The 14,066-nt window shown below is 44.9% G+C and overlaps 2 protein-coding genes and 1 long non-coding RNA gene across 3 annotated transcripts; 1 reads left to right on the top strand and 2 right to left on the bottom strand.

Moving 5' to 3' along the window:
• Positions 1-2,174: 2,174 nt before the first annotated feature.
• Positions 2,175-3,689, bottom strand: LOC130138458 (uncharacterized). Its single transcript, XR_008816864.1, has 2 exons — positions 3,415-3,689; positions 2,175-2,811 (listed from the first exon to the last, which is right to left on the bottom strand). It is a non-coding gene; the product is annotated as an uncharacterized LOC130138458 (long non-coding RNA).
• Positions 3,690-7,180: 3,491 nt separating this feature from the next.
• On the top strand, positions 7,181-9,050 carry LOC130138538 (tyrosine N-monooxygenase-like). The gene is made up of 2 exons (XM_056312810.1): positions 7,181-8,131; positions 8,421-9,050. The coding sequence occupies exons 1-2, from the start codon at positions 7,181-7,183 to the stop codon at positions 9,048-9,050; spliced, it is 1,581 nt and encodes a 526-aa protein (XP_056168785.1).
• Positions 9,051-10,270: 1,220 nt separating this feature from the next.
• LOC130138409 (protein SCO1 homolog 2, mitochondrial-like) lies at positions 10,271-13,667 on the bottom strand. The gene is made up of 7 exons (XM_056312416.1): positions 13,446-13,667; positions 12,613-12,745; positions 12,368-12,446; positions 11,217-11,417; positions 11,043-11,132; positions 10,826-10,958; positions 10,271-10,394 (listed from the first exon to the last, which is right to left on the bottom strand). The coding sequence occupies exons 1-7, from the start codon at positions 13,511-13,513 to the stop codon at positions 10,271-10,273; spliced, it is 828 nt and encodes a 275-aa protein (XP_056168391.1). The 5' UTR covers positions 13,514-13,667.
• Between the last annotated feature and the right edge of the window lie 399 nt (positions 13,668-14,066).

The following is a 14,066-nucleotide window of genomic DNA, read 5'->3' as shown; positions in this document are numbered from 1 at the left end:
ACCGGAGCAGGGGATGTCGCGAGCTCGATGGGGTTCGGGGCGTGACATCGGAGGGAAAGAAGAAACGGAGAGGGAGTTGAAGAAGAACCGAAGAGGTCCGAGGCTTGCCCGCTCGTAGGAGGTTCGCCCAAACCGTCGCTGAATCCCCCCAACCGTAATGCTTCGCTCCGGTCGGCTGCGAACCAGGTGGGTCTCTCTCGGCCTTCCCCTGTTTCGATCTCCTTCCCCTGCCTCTCGGGTGCCGGGCACACCGAGCTTATTCAGTGGTCGTCCGGCCCTGTCGACCGAGGCAAACATTTTTTTGGCAACCAGTGAGGATGGTCTAAACGTTATATGTTGAGAATCGACCATAAAATCCGTCAAAATCGGATCTGTGGCTCCATTTTCGGGTTGCACCACACATGTTCGATGAAGTGTCCAAACGAGGAACCAAATCGATTTTCGCGAATCCATGCTTGGAACTTGTTTTTTTACGCTTGATTAGTTCTCATATATGTTGAATGGTGACTGCAATATGTGTTGTTACGTGGCTTTGTTGCGACATGCACTTCGTCCGAGTCGGCTGTGTGTACGCGTTCCTTCGCGGAGGAGCCACTCCCTTGCCAATAAAGCCTACGGTTGAAAGCCGTCCTTGTTAGCTCCCTGGCCTTCCCGCTCTTGCACAGGAATTCTTGTTTTGTTTGTTGGTTTGTTTGCTGTTGGTGTGGTCTTAGTTAGTGTCGAAAATCGGCCGCCGATGTTAGTGGTTTGGTGGCCGGAGAGGTGGCCGATGGGGGTGATTCAGTGACAGCTGTGGTGGCCAACGGTTAGGGCGTGAGCCCAGTGGCGGTCGTTGGCATTGGCGGCCCGTGCCGGCGATCGGAGTGCCGAGGTGAGAGTCACGTGGAATACAGGCAGGCGTGAGGAAGTCTCGGTGAAGGGCCACCGAAGAAGAAGAAGACTCCAGGAAGGAAATGCTCGTGGGGAGAGAGACCAGAAAAGACAAAAGAGAAAAAAAGAATAAAGAGAAAAACAAAAGAAAAAAAAATAGAAAAGAAATTGCTAAAGGGGGGTTCCGAGCAGGTCAGAGAGAACCGGGCCGGGCGGACGGGTCGAAACCGGGTAGGGTTTTGTGCTTGGGCTGACTTTAGGTTTATTGTGTTTTAATGGCTTTGGGCTCTTCTTGGTTCGTTTCGTGAATGGGCTGATTTGGTCAATTTGGGCTGAAGTGTTATTTAGGTTTTCATTTATAGTGGGCTGGACCTAGGTGTTTTTAATTAATTGTTTTTGGGTTGTAGTTTTTTTTATTCCGAAGTGGGCCTTCGCCGCGCCCGCCTCGCGGCGGACCCGGGCCGGCGCGCCCGGGTCAGTCCCGATCCGGTTCGGATGTGGAGATCCGACCCGGATCCGATTTTATAATATTTTAATATTATTTTTATTATTTTAATATTAAAAAAATTTTAAAAAGAAAAATTGCAAAAAATATATATATATTTTACCCTGGTCGGATGTGGAGATCCGACCCGGTCTATTTTATATTATTTTAATATTTAAAAAAAATTTCAAAAAACAATTTTTAAATTTTTTTTAAAAAAATTATTTAATTAAAAAAAATTCGAAAATTAAAAAAATGTTATTTGGGTTTTGGAATTGGCTTTTCTTGCCCCTTTTGCGTGATTAGCGTCATATTTGATCGCACATTGCCTGATTCACACACTTTGAATTGCGCATTCAATTTAATCTCGCATGTGGCTGATTATGCACGTTAAGTTCAGGCATTGATTGTTGCTTCTCTTAGCTTGGTTAGGAATGAATTTTTGAGACTCCCAGTTAGTGTGAACACGTTAGGTGGTGAATTGAGCAAGATTAGGTACCGAAAGGGCACTAGTTGTTCAATTAGTGTAATCAAGTCCCCGTATCCATTGAATCTCTGGTTCGTAGAAGTAAAGCATTTCTCCCGTGTGTTTACTTGGGTGTCTAGTCGACCCACCAAAAACTGATTAGTGGCGACTCCTAGATGAAATTGATTTGCATGTTAACAACTTAAACTTAAGTCGCGAATTGGTATGGGCTTGGGAGAGCTCGAGTTAGGTTTAACTTAGTAATCCATTAGCCAAACCCCTTAGACGGCGGGGCCGGTTCGGGGAGGTCGCGACATCATATCATCGATGGTGCTGAGCAATCGTGATAAAATATTATGAAATGGATATGACGCTCTTATAATACCATTAGCAGTAGTACTCAGGCTATCTGTCCATCCTCGCACTTTCAAAGAGGAGGAAAAATTGATATACTGGGAATCGAAGCACCATCGTGTGTTTGGACATCAAGATGAAGAGGCCCTACCCCGTGGAATTACTGGCTTATCTTCGGCTCCATGCCGAAGCAAACCCTCCGCCTCCGGTAGACCATCGGATTGACCTCCGCACTTTTAGCTTGTCTATGACGTTGCCGACGTGGCAAAATCTGGGCAGCAATATCGCCGCAGCTCCTACACACCTATCGACACTGCCCTTTCTCGCTCCGACTTCTCCGTCTTCTCTTCTCATCAATCATCATCGTCGTCTCGTGGAACATGAAGAGAGAGAGAGAGATGCTTCCGTTTCAATCTCAAGTCCTCTTTGCAGTCACTCGCTGCTCAGTGGTCGCAGTACTGTCCCTCTCTCTCTTTCGGTAGTCTTCTATCATGGATGATTTACTTGATGATGTACTACAAATAGGATTGTACTCGTATAGTTTCAATATGAGAAAGCAATGCACATCTTCCTCCATTTAGCTTTCCATCACCCATATTGTGCAGAGTATACTAGCTTCCGTACACCGTTCTTCAGCCTGCAAGGAAGAGATGCCTAGAAATCAGAATTCAAAATCTGGCACATCAAACAACCGCGGAAATCCCTCTAGACGAAGGAAGGGTAACATAGACAGCCAGACAAACCAGAACTGCGCCCTTATTGAACAAAAACTCGCAGGACCGGAGAACTACTCCATTTGGTCCCAAGAGCTCCGAAGTGCCCTAATCACGAAGGATAACTATGGATTTATTGATGGCACCATGCTCATATTATCTTACGAGCGGCTTGCACGACATTGGAGGAAGTGCAACCAAATCGTTCGAATGTGAATCGGCAACTGCCTCACCCTAAAGGTCGCTGCCGGACTTCCTCCGACTAAAGACGCAAATAAAATTTGGGAAAATATTCGAGAAATGTACGGTAAGTTCGACAGGGCCAAACTTTTTGGGATAACTCAGGCCCTATTGGAGCTAAAACAGGGCAACCTCTTGGTCACTGCTATCTTAAACCGATTGTTGGCCCTTTGGAATGGCCGAAGAAAACCTTGAAAGACTCGAACCTACCCTAGCGCAATACCGAGCAATCAAGGAACAGGAGAAGGTCACTAGGTTCCTACTCATACTAAACGAAAGCTATTTACCTTTTCGAAGTCAGATTCTCGCTACGGATCCTGTTCCCTTGCTCAAACGGATCTACCAACTCGCTATGCAAGAAGAATCCCAATGCCTTGTTTCTTCAGAGTATCTAAAGGTCGGCGACCACGTTGCTCTTGTGGCAAAGGCAATGTAGGAACAGCAACGTGCCGTGGCAAGTTCCGATCATGGAGGTCTCGCTCACTCAGGCATAGCACTAGGGTTCCCAAGTGAGGAAGACGACTTCCCTTCTTCCTTCACAACCGACGATCACGATTTAATCGTGTCATCCCCGATCGGACGGTCTAGGGCGCACCCGAGGCTCAATGCAAATGAATGGCCAAGATTTGATAACGAAATTGGACGGCTCAATGCACGTGGCGCAATCCGACAGCGCATCTTTCATCCTTGCCGCACCCAAATTAGACAACGCAAATCACGCCACATCAGCATCCGGTGGAAGGCATCTTACGGCCAAAATTTGGCCACGTCATCCAAATCCAATGGCCCATATTCCAACAAAGGAAAATGTAAATTTTGCAAACATTGCAAATGTCATTATCATACAAAGAAAGGAAAGGACAAGATATTTCAGTCGCAACGCATGCCAAGGTTAACTAGCCCATCAATCACGATCAATTCCGGCAAATCATGAGAGCTCTAAAGCCAGCTGGGTCCCCAAGACAAAACGACTAGCTATGTAGGTATATCCTATTGCTTAATCAGCTCTATTTCAATTGATGCATGTATTATTGATTCAGATTTTAGTGACCAAATAGTTTGCAATAAACATTTCTTTTACCATATTCATAAATCCTTTCATCACAATTTAGTCTGCCTTCCAAATGGAAGTGACACCTTTATCACTAAAATTGGAAACATTCGTCTCGAGTCCATCCATCACATTGAAAAATGTCCTCATTCCCGAATTTCAATTCAATTACATTTCTGTCTCCAAACTTTGTGAGGATAATTCCTATCAAAATTCTTTTTGATTCTAATGTCCGTTTCTTTCGGTCCCTTTCGATTAGAAAACTGATGGGCTTGGGTAAAAATCATGATGGACTTTATTTTTGGGCTACACTACCCAAAAGTCTTGATTTTTCATGTATCCCCCAAAATAAGGGTACGCTCTGTTATGCCAACATTAATAATAATATTTCCTAATCTCATCAACGTTTGGGTCACAGTGCCTGCTTTTCTCATCCCAAGTGCTCTATTTGTCCATTGGCTAAACAATGTGACAACCTTTCCCTCATGCTATATGGACATTCAGAGACCATATCACACTCCACATCGTGATGGGTCCCTTTTTTTTTTTCATAATCGTGGATAATTATACATGTGCAACTTAGGTTCTCCTCATGCAATCCAAAGCCCAAGTCTTTTCCCATATTAAGAGTTTTCCTACCTTGATAAAATAATCAGTTTTATAAATCCGTCAACGGATTCGTGCTGACAATGCCCGTGAGTTTTTAATAACGAACGTTCTTCATTTTTTACCTTGAATTAGGGGTGTACAAAGGAATCGGGAATCGCCCATAACTAGATCGGACCATCTCGGAACCAGCGATTCCCGGTTCCAATTTACTAAAACAGGTGAGTACCGATTTGATTCCCGATTCTAGGCATAGAACCACCCACCAGGATGGGACTGATAATATATATAATTTTTAAGAAAAATTTCAACCAAAAAAAAAAGAAAACATTTAAGAAAAATGAAAACCCTAAAATCTCTAATTTGAACCTCGACGCTCAACTCCCACCTTCTCATGGCCGTGCCTTTGGCCATTGATCGCCTTCCTCTCTCGCTCTCGATCACCTTCATTTACATGAAACTTGGTGGAACCAGTTCCATAGATCTATTTAGAAACTGGACTGGCGGTCCGGTTTCCAGTTCCAATTTTTCGGAACCGGTCCTTAGTGGGCAGTTCCCGGTTCCATGGTGGGAATCACCCACCTGGACCATGCTCATCCCTACCTTGAATGGCATTCTTCATGTGAGTTCCTGTGTCTACACACTCCCACAAAACGAGGTTGTCGAGAGAAAATATTGTCATCTTTTAGAGGTTGCTCGTGTCATCAAATACCAAGGTTTCATTTCTGAAACGTTCTGGGGAGACTATGTGGTCACTGCAGCCTACTTAAAGGGGACGCCTTTAGAACTTGCAAATTCACAACAACTCAATTTGTGGAGGTACCACGTTAAACCTCGTCAAACCTTTCTTCTTATTTTTAGCACTAACGACAAGCAACCTTAATGGTAAATCGTTCTATTCAACATATTTTTCTGCTCAAAAAATGTTTTTCTTTCCATTTGTCTTTACGTAGAGCATTAGTATACACTGAGGAATCAGTCAACTACCAGAATACAAATTTAACTCATCAAACAGAAAGAAGCTGCATGAGATGAGCGCGTGATCTTAAGCCCAAAGGCCGAGAAAGGTATGAGATAAGCACAATTACAGAGTAGCATTTCTTTAAGTACTTGCCAGCTTTGGACTATCAAAACTACCATAAGACTTGTATTTAAACCGGAAAAATTGTCTGAAAAGCTCTAAACCCATTGTACAACGGTCAATGCAATTGTAAATCTTTAAATTGTGCTAATTTAGTTCAAACCTTTAAACTGTGCCAATTTCATCCAAACCTTTAAACAACTTTTCAATTTAGTCCCAAACCTTCCAATTGTGTTAATTTGTTTATAAAGTTTTTGATAATTTGTCAATTTAGTCTTAAAACCTTTTTACGATTTACCAATTTAGTCTTTCCGTTCAATTTGGCTAGAAATCGCTGACATGAACTTCAACCGGCCGTCCGGCCATCCTACGTGATACGGCCATCGCTGATGGGGATAAATTTTGCATTTTTTAAAAAAGAAAGATATTCGTTTTTTATGTTTTTTTTTTCCGTTTTCTTTCTCTTGAGACTGTAGCCGGTACTCAGCCATGACTGGTGACCGGCAATAGGTGAGGGCTAGCAAGGGCATTGCAGGCGAGGGTTGAGCCCTCGTCAGATTCGGCGAGGGTGACCCTCGCCCAAGCCATGAGGGTTGAGCCCTCGCCAGATCCAATGAGGGCGACTCTTATATGTGGTCGGCGAGGGCCATGACGCCTTCGCATGTGGTCGATCACCGGCCATGACCGAGTTTTAGCCACAAGCCAAATGGAAATAAAATGAAAATAAAAATAAAAATGGAAACTTTGTCGATGTTGGTGTCGGCCACACCGCATGAGATGGTCGGGTGACATTAACGTCAGCAATTTCTTACCAAAATTAGTCAGAACGGCTCAATTGACAAATCGTCAAAAGATTTATGACTAAATTGGGAAATTATTAAAATGTTTCGGACTAAATTGGCAAGTTGCAAACGGGTTAACACTAAATTAGCATAATTGAAAGATCTATGACTGAATTGACAACCGTACACAAGATTTACGACTTTTTTACCATTATCCCTACTTACGCTAGATTTGAAACAAGAAAATCCCTAAAAAAACATAGGCATGTTTAATTCCTTGACTGAAGTTATTAATTGCTTGGGAATCTACTCCAATTAATCACATTTATATAGAATCGGATCCTCTTGCATTTTATTTAGTAAGTACTTGATTGGTCGATTTCAGTTTCCCTATATAGCCACATCTATATCAGTGTATGTACATGCACAACTCTCGTGGTCTTCTGCATTTTCCCAAAATCCTAGTCCTATGTACCTCCGGAGAGGCTAAGAATAGCTAGCGCGTCGACGGTTCTCTGATTGCCGCCACGATGATGAGTTTCGCCACCTTGGCCTATGGCCTACTTCTCATGGCACTAGTCTTTCACAACATCATCAAATCTTTTTGGTGCAAAAACGTCAAAGGAATATCCAAGCCGCTCCAACTCCCCCCGGGGCCCGCCCCGTGGCCAGTGGTCGGCTGCGCCCTCAGCGTGCTCCGGAACAAGCCCTCGGGCCAGTGGATCCTTCGTTGGATGGAGGAGATGGACACCAACATCGCGTGCTTCCGCATAGGGAACACGCACGTCATCTCCGTAACCGACCCGAAGATTGCCCGGGAGTTCCTCATAAAGCAAGATGCTACGTTTGCGTCGAGGCCCGTCTCGATGTCGTCCCGGGCGTTGAGCGGGGGCTATTTGACCGCCATCTTCTCGCCCCACAGGGAGCAGTGGCAGAAGATGAGGCGGGTCGTGAAGTTGGAGATCATATGCCCGGTGCGATACAAGTGGCTCCACGACAAGAGGGCCGAGGAAGCTGCTAACCTAATGAAGTACGTCTTCAACCAGTGCCAAAGCCTAGGGCAGGTGAACCTGAGGCAGACAGCGAGGCACTACTGTGGGAATGTGATAAGGAGGCTGATGTTCAGCAAGAGATACTTTGGCAAAGGAAGGGAAGATGGAGGACCAACCATGGATGAAGAACAGCATGTGGACGCACTGTTCAAAGCGGTGAACTATCTCTACGCATTCTGCGTCTCCGATTACTTCCCGTTCTTGGTGGGGCTCGACCTCGATGGGCATGAGAAGGTAGTGAAAGATTGCACGAGGACGTTTCGAAGGTTGCATGAGCCCATCGTGAATGAGAGAATCAAACAATGGAGGGACCATTCGAGCTCGCAGAGTAATGAAAAAGAGCCTCAAGACCTGTTGGATGTTCTTATTATGCTGAAAGACTCGCAAGGGAAGCCATTGCTCACGCCACATGAAGTCAAAGCGCAGGTTACGGTGAGAAATTTGTTCGTTCATGTTGTATGTATCTATTATTATCATCATCAAAGGTTAGAAAGCAAACCATAGAAGGTTATATACTTGGTCGAAAAAGTCGATATCTATGCGCCCTAATGTCAATGTCATTAAACTTATCCAAAAGCTAATTTAAAAGCTCCTTAAGAAAGATTTTCCTATAATAAATACATACTTACACATACTCTTATTTCCATATTTGTGGTTATAAATTAGATTTCGAAGTTAACTTAAGATGCATACCTTTTTTGGTACGTCTTGATATGTGTAGGAAATTATGATGGCCGCGGTGGACAATCCATCGAGTGCAGTGGAATGGGCAATGGCGGAGATGATAAATCAGCCCGAACTCCTGAAGAAAGCTAGAGAAGAAATAGATAGAGTCGTGGGAAGGGAGAGGTTAGTCCAAGAGTCCGATATCCCCCAGCTCAACTACATCAAGGCATGCGCTCGGGAGGCCTTCAGGCTCCACCCGATCGTGCCCTTCAATGTCCCGCACGTTGCCCTGTCGGACGCTGTTGTGGCCGGCTACCACATCCCCAAGGGCAGCCACATCCTCTTGAGCCGGTTAGGCCTTGGTAGAAACCCTAAAGTGTGGGACGAACCCCTCGAGTTCAAGCCCGAGCGGCACATCAGGAGCGATGATGTGGAAGTCGTGCTCGCGGAGCCTGACCTACGATTCATTACCTTCAGCACGGGCCGCCGTGGGTGCGTTGCCATGCAGCTCGGGACGACGGTGATCGTGATGCTCCTTGCCAGGCTAATCCAGGGGTTTAACTGGAGCATGCCTCCTAATGTTTCGAGCATCGATCTTAAGGAGTCAAGGGATGACTTGTCCCTGGCTGAGCCATTGGTACTTCAAGCTGAGCCGTGCTTGCCAAACCATCTCTATCCCATATAGAGAAGTATGTGTGACTTTAGCATGTTTCGCCATCTGGCATCTCAGGGTATCACCCTCTCAATAAAAATATATTCCGGACTTTTCAAAAATTATATTGCGGAAATAATCTAATTTTAAGCATTTCATACACCATATAATTCAAATAAAATGAAAAGACATGAGCCGTAACTATCCGGCCGACCTCCCCATGGGTTGATTGCTGCTCATGTACCGCCGGCAATGACACAGTGGCGGTACGAGAGCTAGCATTTCAAAACGCAAGGGAAAGGGGTCGAAACCCTCTGTTGCGATACTAATAAATGCATTCGACCTCTGCGTGTGTACTTCCACAACGGAGCTCTAACGACGAATTCGACATACCTCTTGTACTTTCTAATCATTGGCGGTGCCGGGGCAATCACGATCAAGTATTTCAAAATGGGTACGAGACTCTTATGGTAACGTCGGTCCATCCTCCTAGGAGGGGGACCAAGAAAATTTGATGCGACCGGGGGAGTCGAAATTAACACGCGGCGTGTTTGGACACGGCGATAAGAGAGAGGGGGCGCTGCTGCCGCCCCGAGGAAGTGCTAGCGTATCCGCGGATCCATGCGGAGGCAATCCCCCACCCGGCTCGGGTCAGACCCTCGGATTGACCCTCTCCTAAGCCCGTCAACGGGCGCCGCTGACGTGGCGAGATCCGGGCGGGCGATGTCCCCCGCGGGCTCACGTGGACGCGCCAACACAGTACCCCTCTTTCTTCTTCTTCTTGTTCTACTTCTTCTGCTTCTTCTTCTACTCCTTTCTTCATCAATCATCATCGTGTCGTCCTCGACCTCGTCTTCGTCGCGGGCTGCTCCGCGGATAAGAAGAAGGAGTTGGTCGTCGGGTCATCGAAGACGAAGAGAGAGAGAGAGAGATGCTCCCGATTCAATCTCGAGTACTCTTGGCGGTCGCTCGCTGCTCGTCGTCTTCTCCGAATCGCCCTTCCGCGAACGCTCTCTCAACCCTGTAAACTCTCTCTCTCTCTCTCTGGTGTTGGGTTTCATGTTGGAGGGTTTGCATGGTGCGTCTGCGTATTTAGGGTTTTGGGTAGGTGACGTATGGAGAAGAAGTTCTGCCGAGCGAATCGTATAAACCCTATCTCATCGTCTGTGTGCCGCCCTTGATGTTTTTGCCTGGGACTTGTTAGCGTTTGGTTCGTGTTTTTTTCTTTCTCTCTGTGCCTACTTGATCTGTCGTCACTGGGCAGTGCGACTTCTTGGGTTTCTCTGTATTTCGGTGGCTATTGCTTCCGACAGTTCTTCAGTACCGTACTCCACTCCGAAGCAGCGCGCCACCTCCATCTTCGGATTCAGCAAGTACCTGTTGAAGTTTTTGGGCGTCATGACGCATTTTCAACAGATTAAAACAGAGCTTCACACACAAGTACACAGAAAGTGTATAGAAAAGGAACCCGGCAGTGTACCCGATCCTTTGTTTCCTTGAGAGGCGAACTACCCAACCAAAAAACCCAGTCGGATATCAACCTCAACTGAACTGAAAAGGCCAGTCCAATCCCTCTCTAGTTTTATATTTGCATTTCATTGAAAGTTCAACTCTCTGGATTATGTATACCAATTAAACACAATATGACTAAGAGTAAATATTTGTCAATAATGCCACATTTATCACAAAACCCCTCACTATCTATGCACTTCACGCCATTTTAGTTTACCAGGGCAATCAAGGCCAGAGTCATGGAACTACATGAATTTAAAGCGCAAGAGAGAAACTTATAGGTCAAAAGGGCTTACATGTTGTGAGAGGTCTCTACAAGATAATCATCCCCGTCCTCTTCCACCTTCCTGAAGTAAACTCGGTATTCCTGCGCCATCTGTCTAACAGCAGCAACAGGTCCTATAAGTCCAGTTATTCTCGAATGGAACTCTGCAGTCCTTTAAAGAATTGCAGACACTTAGCGGCAAATCATGTTTGGAAACAAAGTAACGGAAAAATTAGGGGAACCCTGACCTTTAAGATAAGCACGGAGATGAGAAGGTGTATCCCTCTGAGGATCAATCGTGACAAATACTGGTAAAATCTCTGCGTTCTGTTTTGACTCTTGCTTGTAGCAGTATACAAAATGTCAGTGACACCCTCAATAAGATAATTGATGTCACAAATATGTTGGTACAAGAGCCAAACCTAATGTGTCAATAGCCTTCGCCATTGTATTGAGTTGTTCGGGACCAACATCAGGTGATGATGTATACCCGAAATAGAGGAGTACCCATTCTCCTTTGATGTCCTTTTCAGTGACAATCCGATGTTCCGTGTCAATTAAAGAAAATGGTCCACCAATAATCGGTCCCCTGACTGCATTTCCTTCCCTGGTACTACCTTGACCTAATTCAACAGAAGAGATCCTATAAACGGTCACTTACGTCTTCACAAAACCAGAGCTTTATTTCTAGATCACCAGCAAATTTTCAGGTGTCCTATTCTGGTCAGTATACCAAGGTAACAAGCCTCACTATAGAGATTGCACGTGTAAATCCTCAAGTTGATCCTGGATTAATTGGGTGCTGGCTACCCTCAGTTCCAGATCATCACATTACAAGTTTCTTCATGAATATTTAATGCAATTAGTTACTTTCAGAACTTTAGTTTTGAGGCAGGAGAAATGAAGTAAAACATTTAGTTGAATTTAAATGATGCGGGAACGGGAACTTCCACAGGAAGCAGGAGGTGATAAGTAGCAGAAAAAGCTTGAATATATGTGTTCTTTAATTCACTTGAACCTAAACTAAAGCACGAAAAGGTATCCATCCTAAACAGAATGAGCTTATCTGAAAACTGCACCAAGCAAAGCGCACATATGGAGTTTAAGAGAGTTGAATTTCCAGAGTAATATAAGTGAGGTTTTACTTTCGGCATCTGCTCATAATGGGCACGTAACCATCAGTAAGTGTGCGCTACAAGCAGTATCCTCATTAAATTGCTTTGAAGATTCTGGCAATAAAATCCATGGGACAAAAAAATCACTGACTACAGATGTCTAATCATGCTTGACAAATTAATCTTAGGCCTCTTGGTTCATATGTTTCCATCTTTCTCATGCAACTTACTTTGGCATCTCAGAAAAGCACACCCATAAAACTGTTGACTTATCTCAAAATGAAAGAGAATCGCTCAATGCTCTTAAACCTTAAGTGCTCCGACACAGATATGGTAGGAAAGGAAAGACATGGATGAAAGGAAAGATTATTCCTCAAGGCACAAAAGCGATTCCTCCTATTTCTTCTATTTGAAACCTTTGTAAGATAAAAAAAGAATAAGTCAACAACAAGAGTTACCTTTTAAAGTTGCTCTCCTCTCGTCATTATAACGGACTAGAACTCCAGCCCCGACAACACCTCCTACCATAAGACTAGGCTGCATAAGATTGAAAAGAAGGAAATAAGAATGCATAAAGAAGCGCACGCACACTACAAGACTGTGACCAACTAGTGTAGGTGCCTAAATATTTACAATATGTTGCACAAGCCAGAAAAGCAAGACAACAATCATCTCACAAAGAAAATGAACTATGGTGACATACGATGAGATAGTTTCGCCAAGACCGAGAAGCATCTGCTTCTGCAGGAAATACAGGATACACATTTCGACTCCCATTACCATTTCTGGAGGATTTTGAATAATTAAAAGTTTGAACCTTCCTCTGCGGCCCAAACCTACAACAGATTCACAAGTGGTCAACAAAGTGAACAAGGCAGGTACTTCTGACCATAAAGCTTTTCCAATGCACATGACTATGGCACTAGCAATTAGACCATCCTAGATGTTACTCATACTTCCATACTTCATATACTCTGCCAAAAAAACAAGAATCCACATTACTCAGCTAAAAGACTGAGAAAACATTGCTTCCAATCATCTAATTTTAGACATCAAGCATAGTCGCAAGCTTTTCACAAAAGAACAACCCCAGGAGCCATCCGCCTAATAAAAACCTGAATCGAGCAACCATCTGAACACCAGTGAAACTACAGACCAGTACTGACCCACATCTTGCATGCTCAAGATGAATCTTTAAAACCAAAGCAGAGCAAGCATAAACTGAATCACCACTATGAGTCTATGATTTGGCTTCATAAGTTTCACAAAATGCTTCCCACTAGAAAGCCCTGACAGTAACAATTCGCCAGGAAATTTTCATACCAAATAGCTCCCACCAAATTGAAACACAACCCAACCCATTAAAAGATCCCAACAAGAGTCCCTTCATCGAAATGAGGCTAAACATCAGCAAAACCACAGACGCATAACTCGAGAACGGGAATATCGAGGCGTGAATGAAACTCAGCGAGACAAAAAAACCAACTTTGAGATGGAAAATCCGAAGAAGCGAAAAAGGGTTCAAGGTGTCCCCACCTCTGGAGCAAATTCGAAGCGTCTCTCAAGCGGTGCTTGGGAGACGGGAGGACGCGACGAAGAAGCATCGTCTAGGCGGTGAAAAAGTTTGACATGGGGTCAATCCCGAAATGGGTTTAAAAGACGGACCGGTGGGCAACTCTTTGGATTGTTTTCCAAGGATCCACGAAGCATTTGCATTGTTGCCCAAGGCAAATGGTGTCGATCATGCGGTAAGCACGAGCAGGGACAGCCGAAGTTCATATTTCTCTTCTCTGTAAGAATCTCCCAAGCAGAAGATAGGTTCAGCGGTTGAGCCGGGCCAGGCCGGGCTGGGCTAGGGTCATTTTTGGGCCGGGTCGGCATTTGGACGGGCTTGATTGGGCCGGGTCGGGGCTTGGACGGGTCTTTCGTTTGAGCCCGGCTACGCCATCGCAGCACTAAGAACTAAAGGGTGAAACCGAGTCGGGACGAGTCACTCGCTAGTAGGTTTAGGACTCAACACGATAAATACTCGACATCGACACGTCCGATCCCAAATCGAGCTCGAACTTGAGCTCGGCTAGTTCAGCGGTCTAATCCAATTTCTATCATGTTCGATATTCTAGACGCGTGAGCATTTTGAGAATGCGTAACGTGTCT

This window comes from Syzygium oleosum, unplaced genomic scaffold (assembly GCF_021117445.2).
Source record: "Syzygium oleosum isolate NSW1041296 unplaced genomic scaffold, Sole_v2.1 Sole_v2.06, whole genome shotgun sequence".
NCBI classification, from domain to species: Eukaryota; Viridiplantae; Streptophyta; class Magnoliopsida; order Myrtales; family Myrtaceae; genus Syzygium; species Syzygium oleosum.
The sequence above is the reverse complement of the archived record's forward strand: the minus strand, read 5'-3'. Positions and strand labels throughout refer to the sequence as shown.

What these genes read in the sequence shown, in the direction of transcription:
- LOC130138538 (XM_056312810.1), top strand. Translation starts at nt 7,181, where the DNA reads ATGAGTTTCGCCACCTTGGCCTATGGCCTACTTCTCATGGCACTAGTC. An exon ending in AAGTCAAAGCGCAGGTTACG is followed by an intron (nt 8,132 to 8,420) that starts GTGAGAAATTTG and finishes TGATATGTGTAG; the next exon opens with GAAATTATGATGGCCGCGGT.
- LOC130138409 (XM_056312416.1), bottom strand. Translation starts at nt 13,513, where the DNA reads ATGCTTCTTCGTCGCGTCCTCCCGTCTCCCAAGCACCGCTTGAGAGAC. An exon ending in CTTGGCGAAACTATCTCATC is followed by an intron (nt 12,447 to 12,612) that starts GTATGTCACCAT and finishes AATCTTATGCAG; the next exon opens with CCTAGTCTTATGGTAGGAGG. An exon ending in GAGGAGAGCAACTTTAAAAG is followed by an intron (nt 11,418 to 12,367) that starts GTAACTCTTGTT and finishes CTGTTGAATTAG; the next exon opens with GTCAAGGTAGTACCAGGGAA.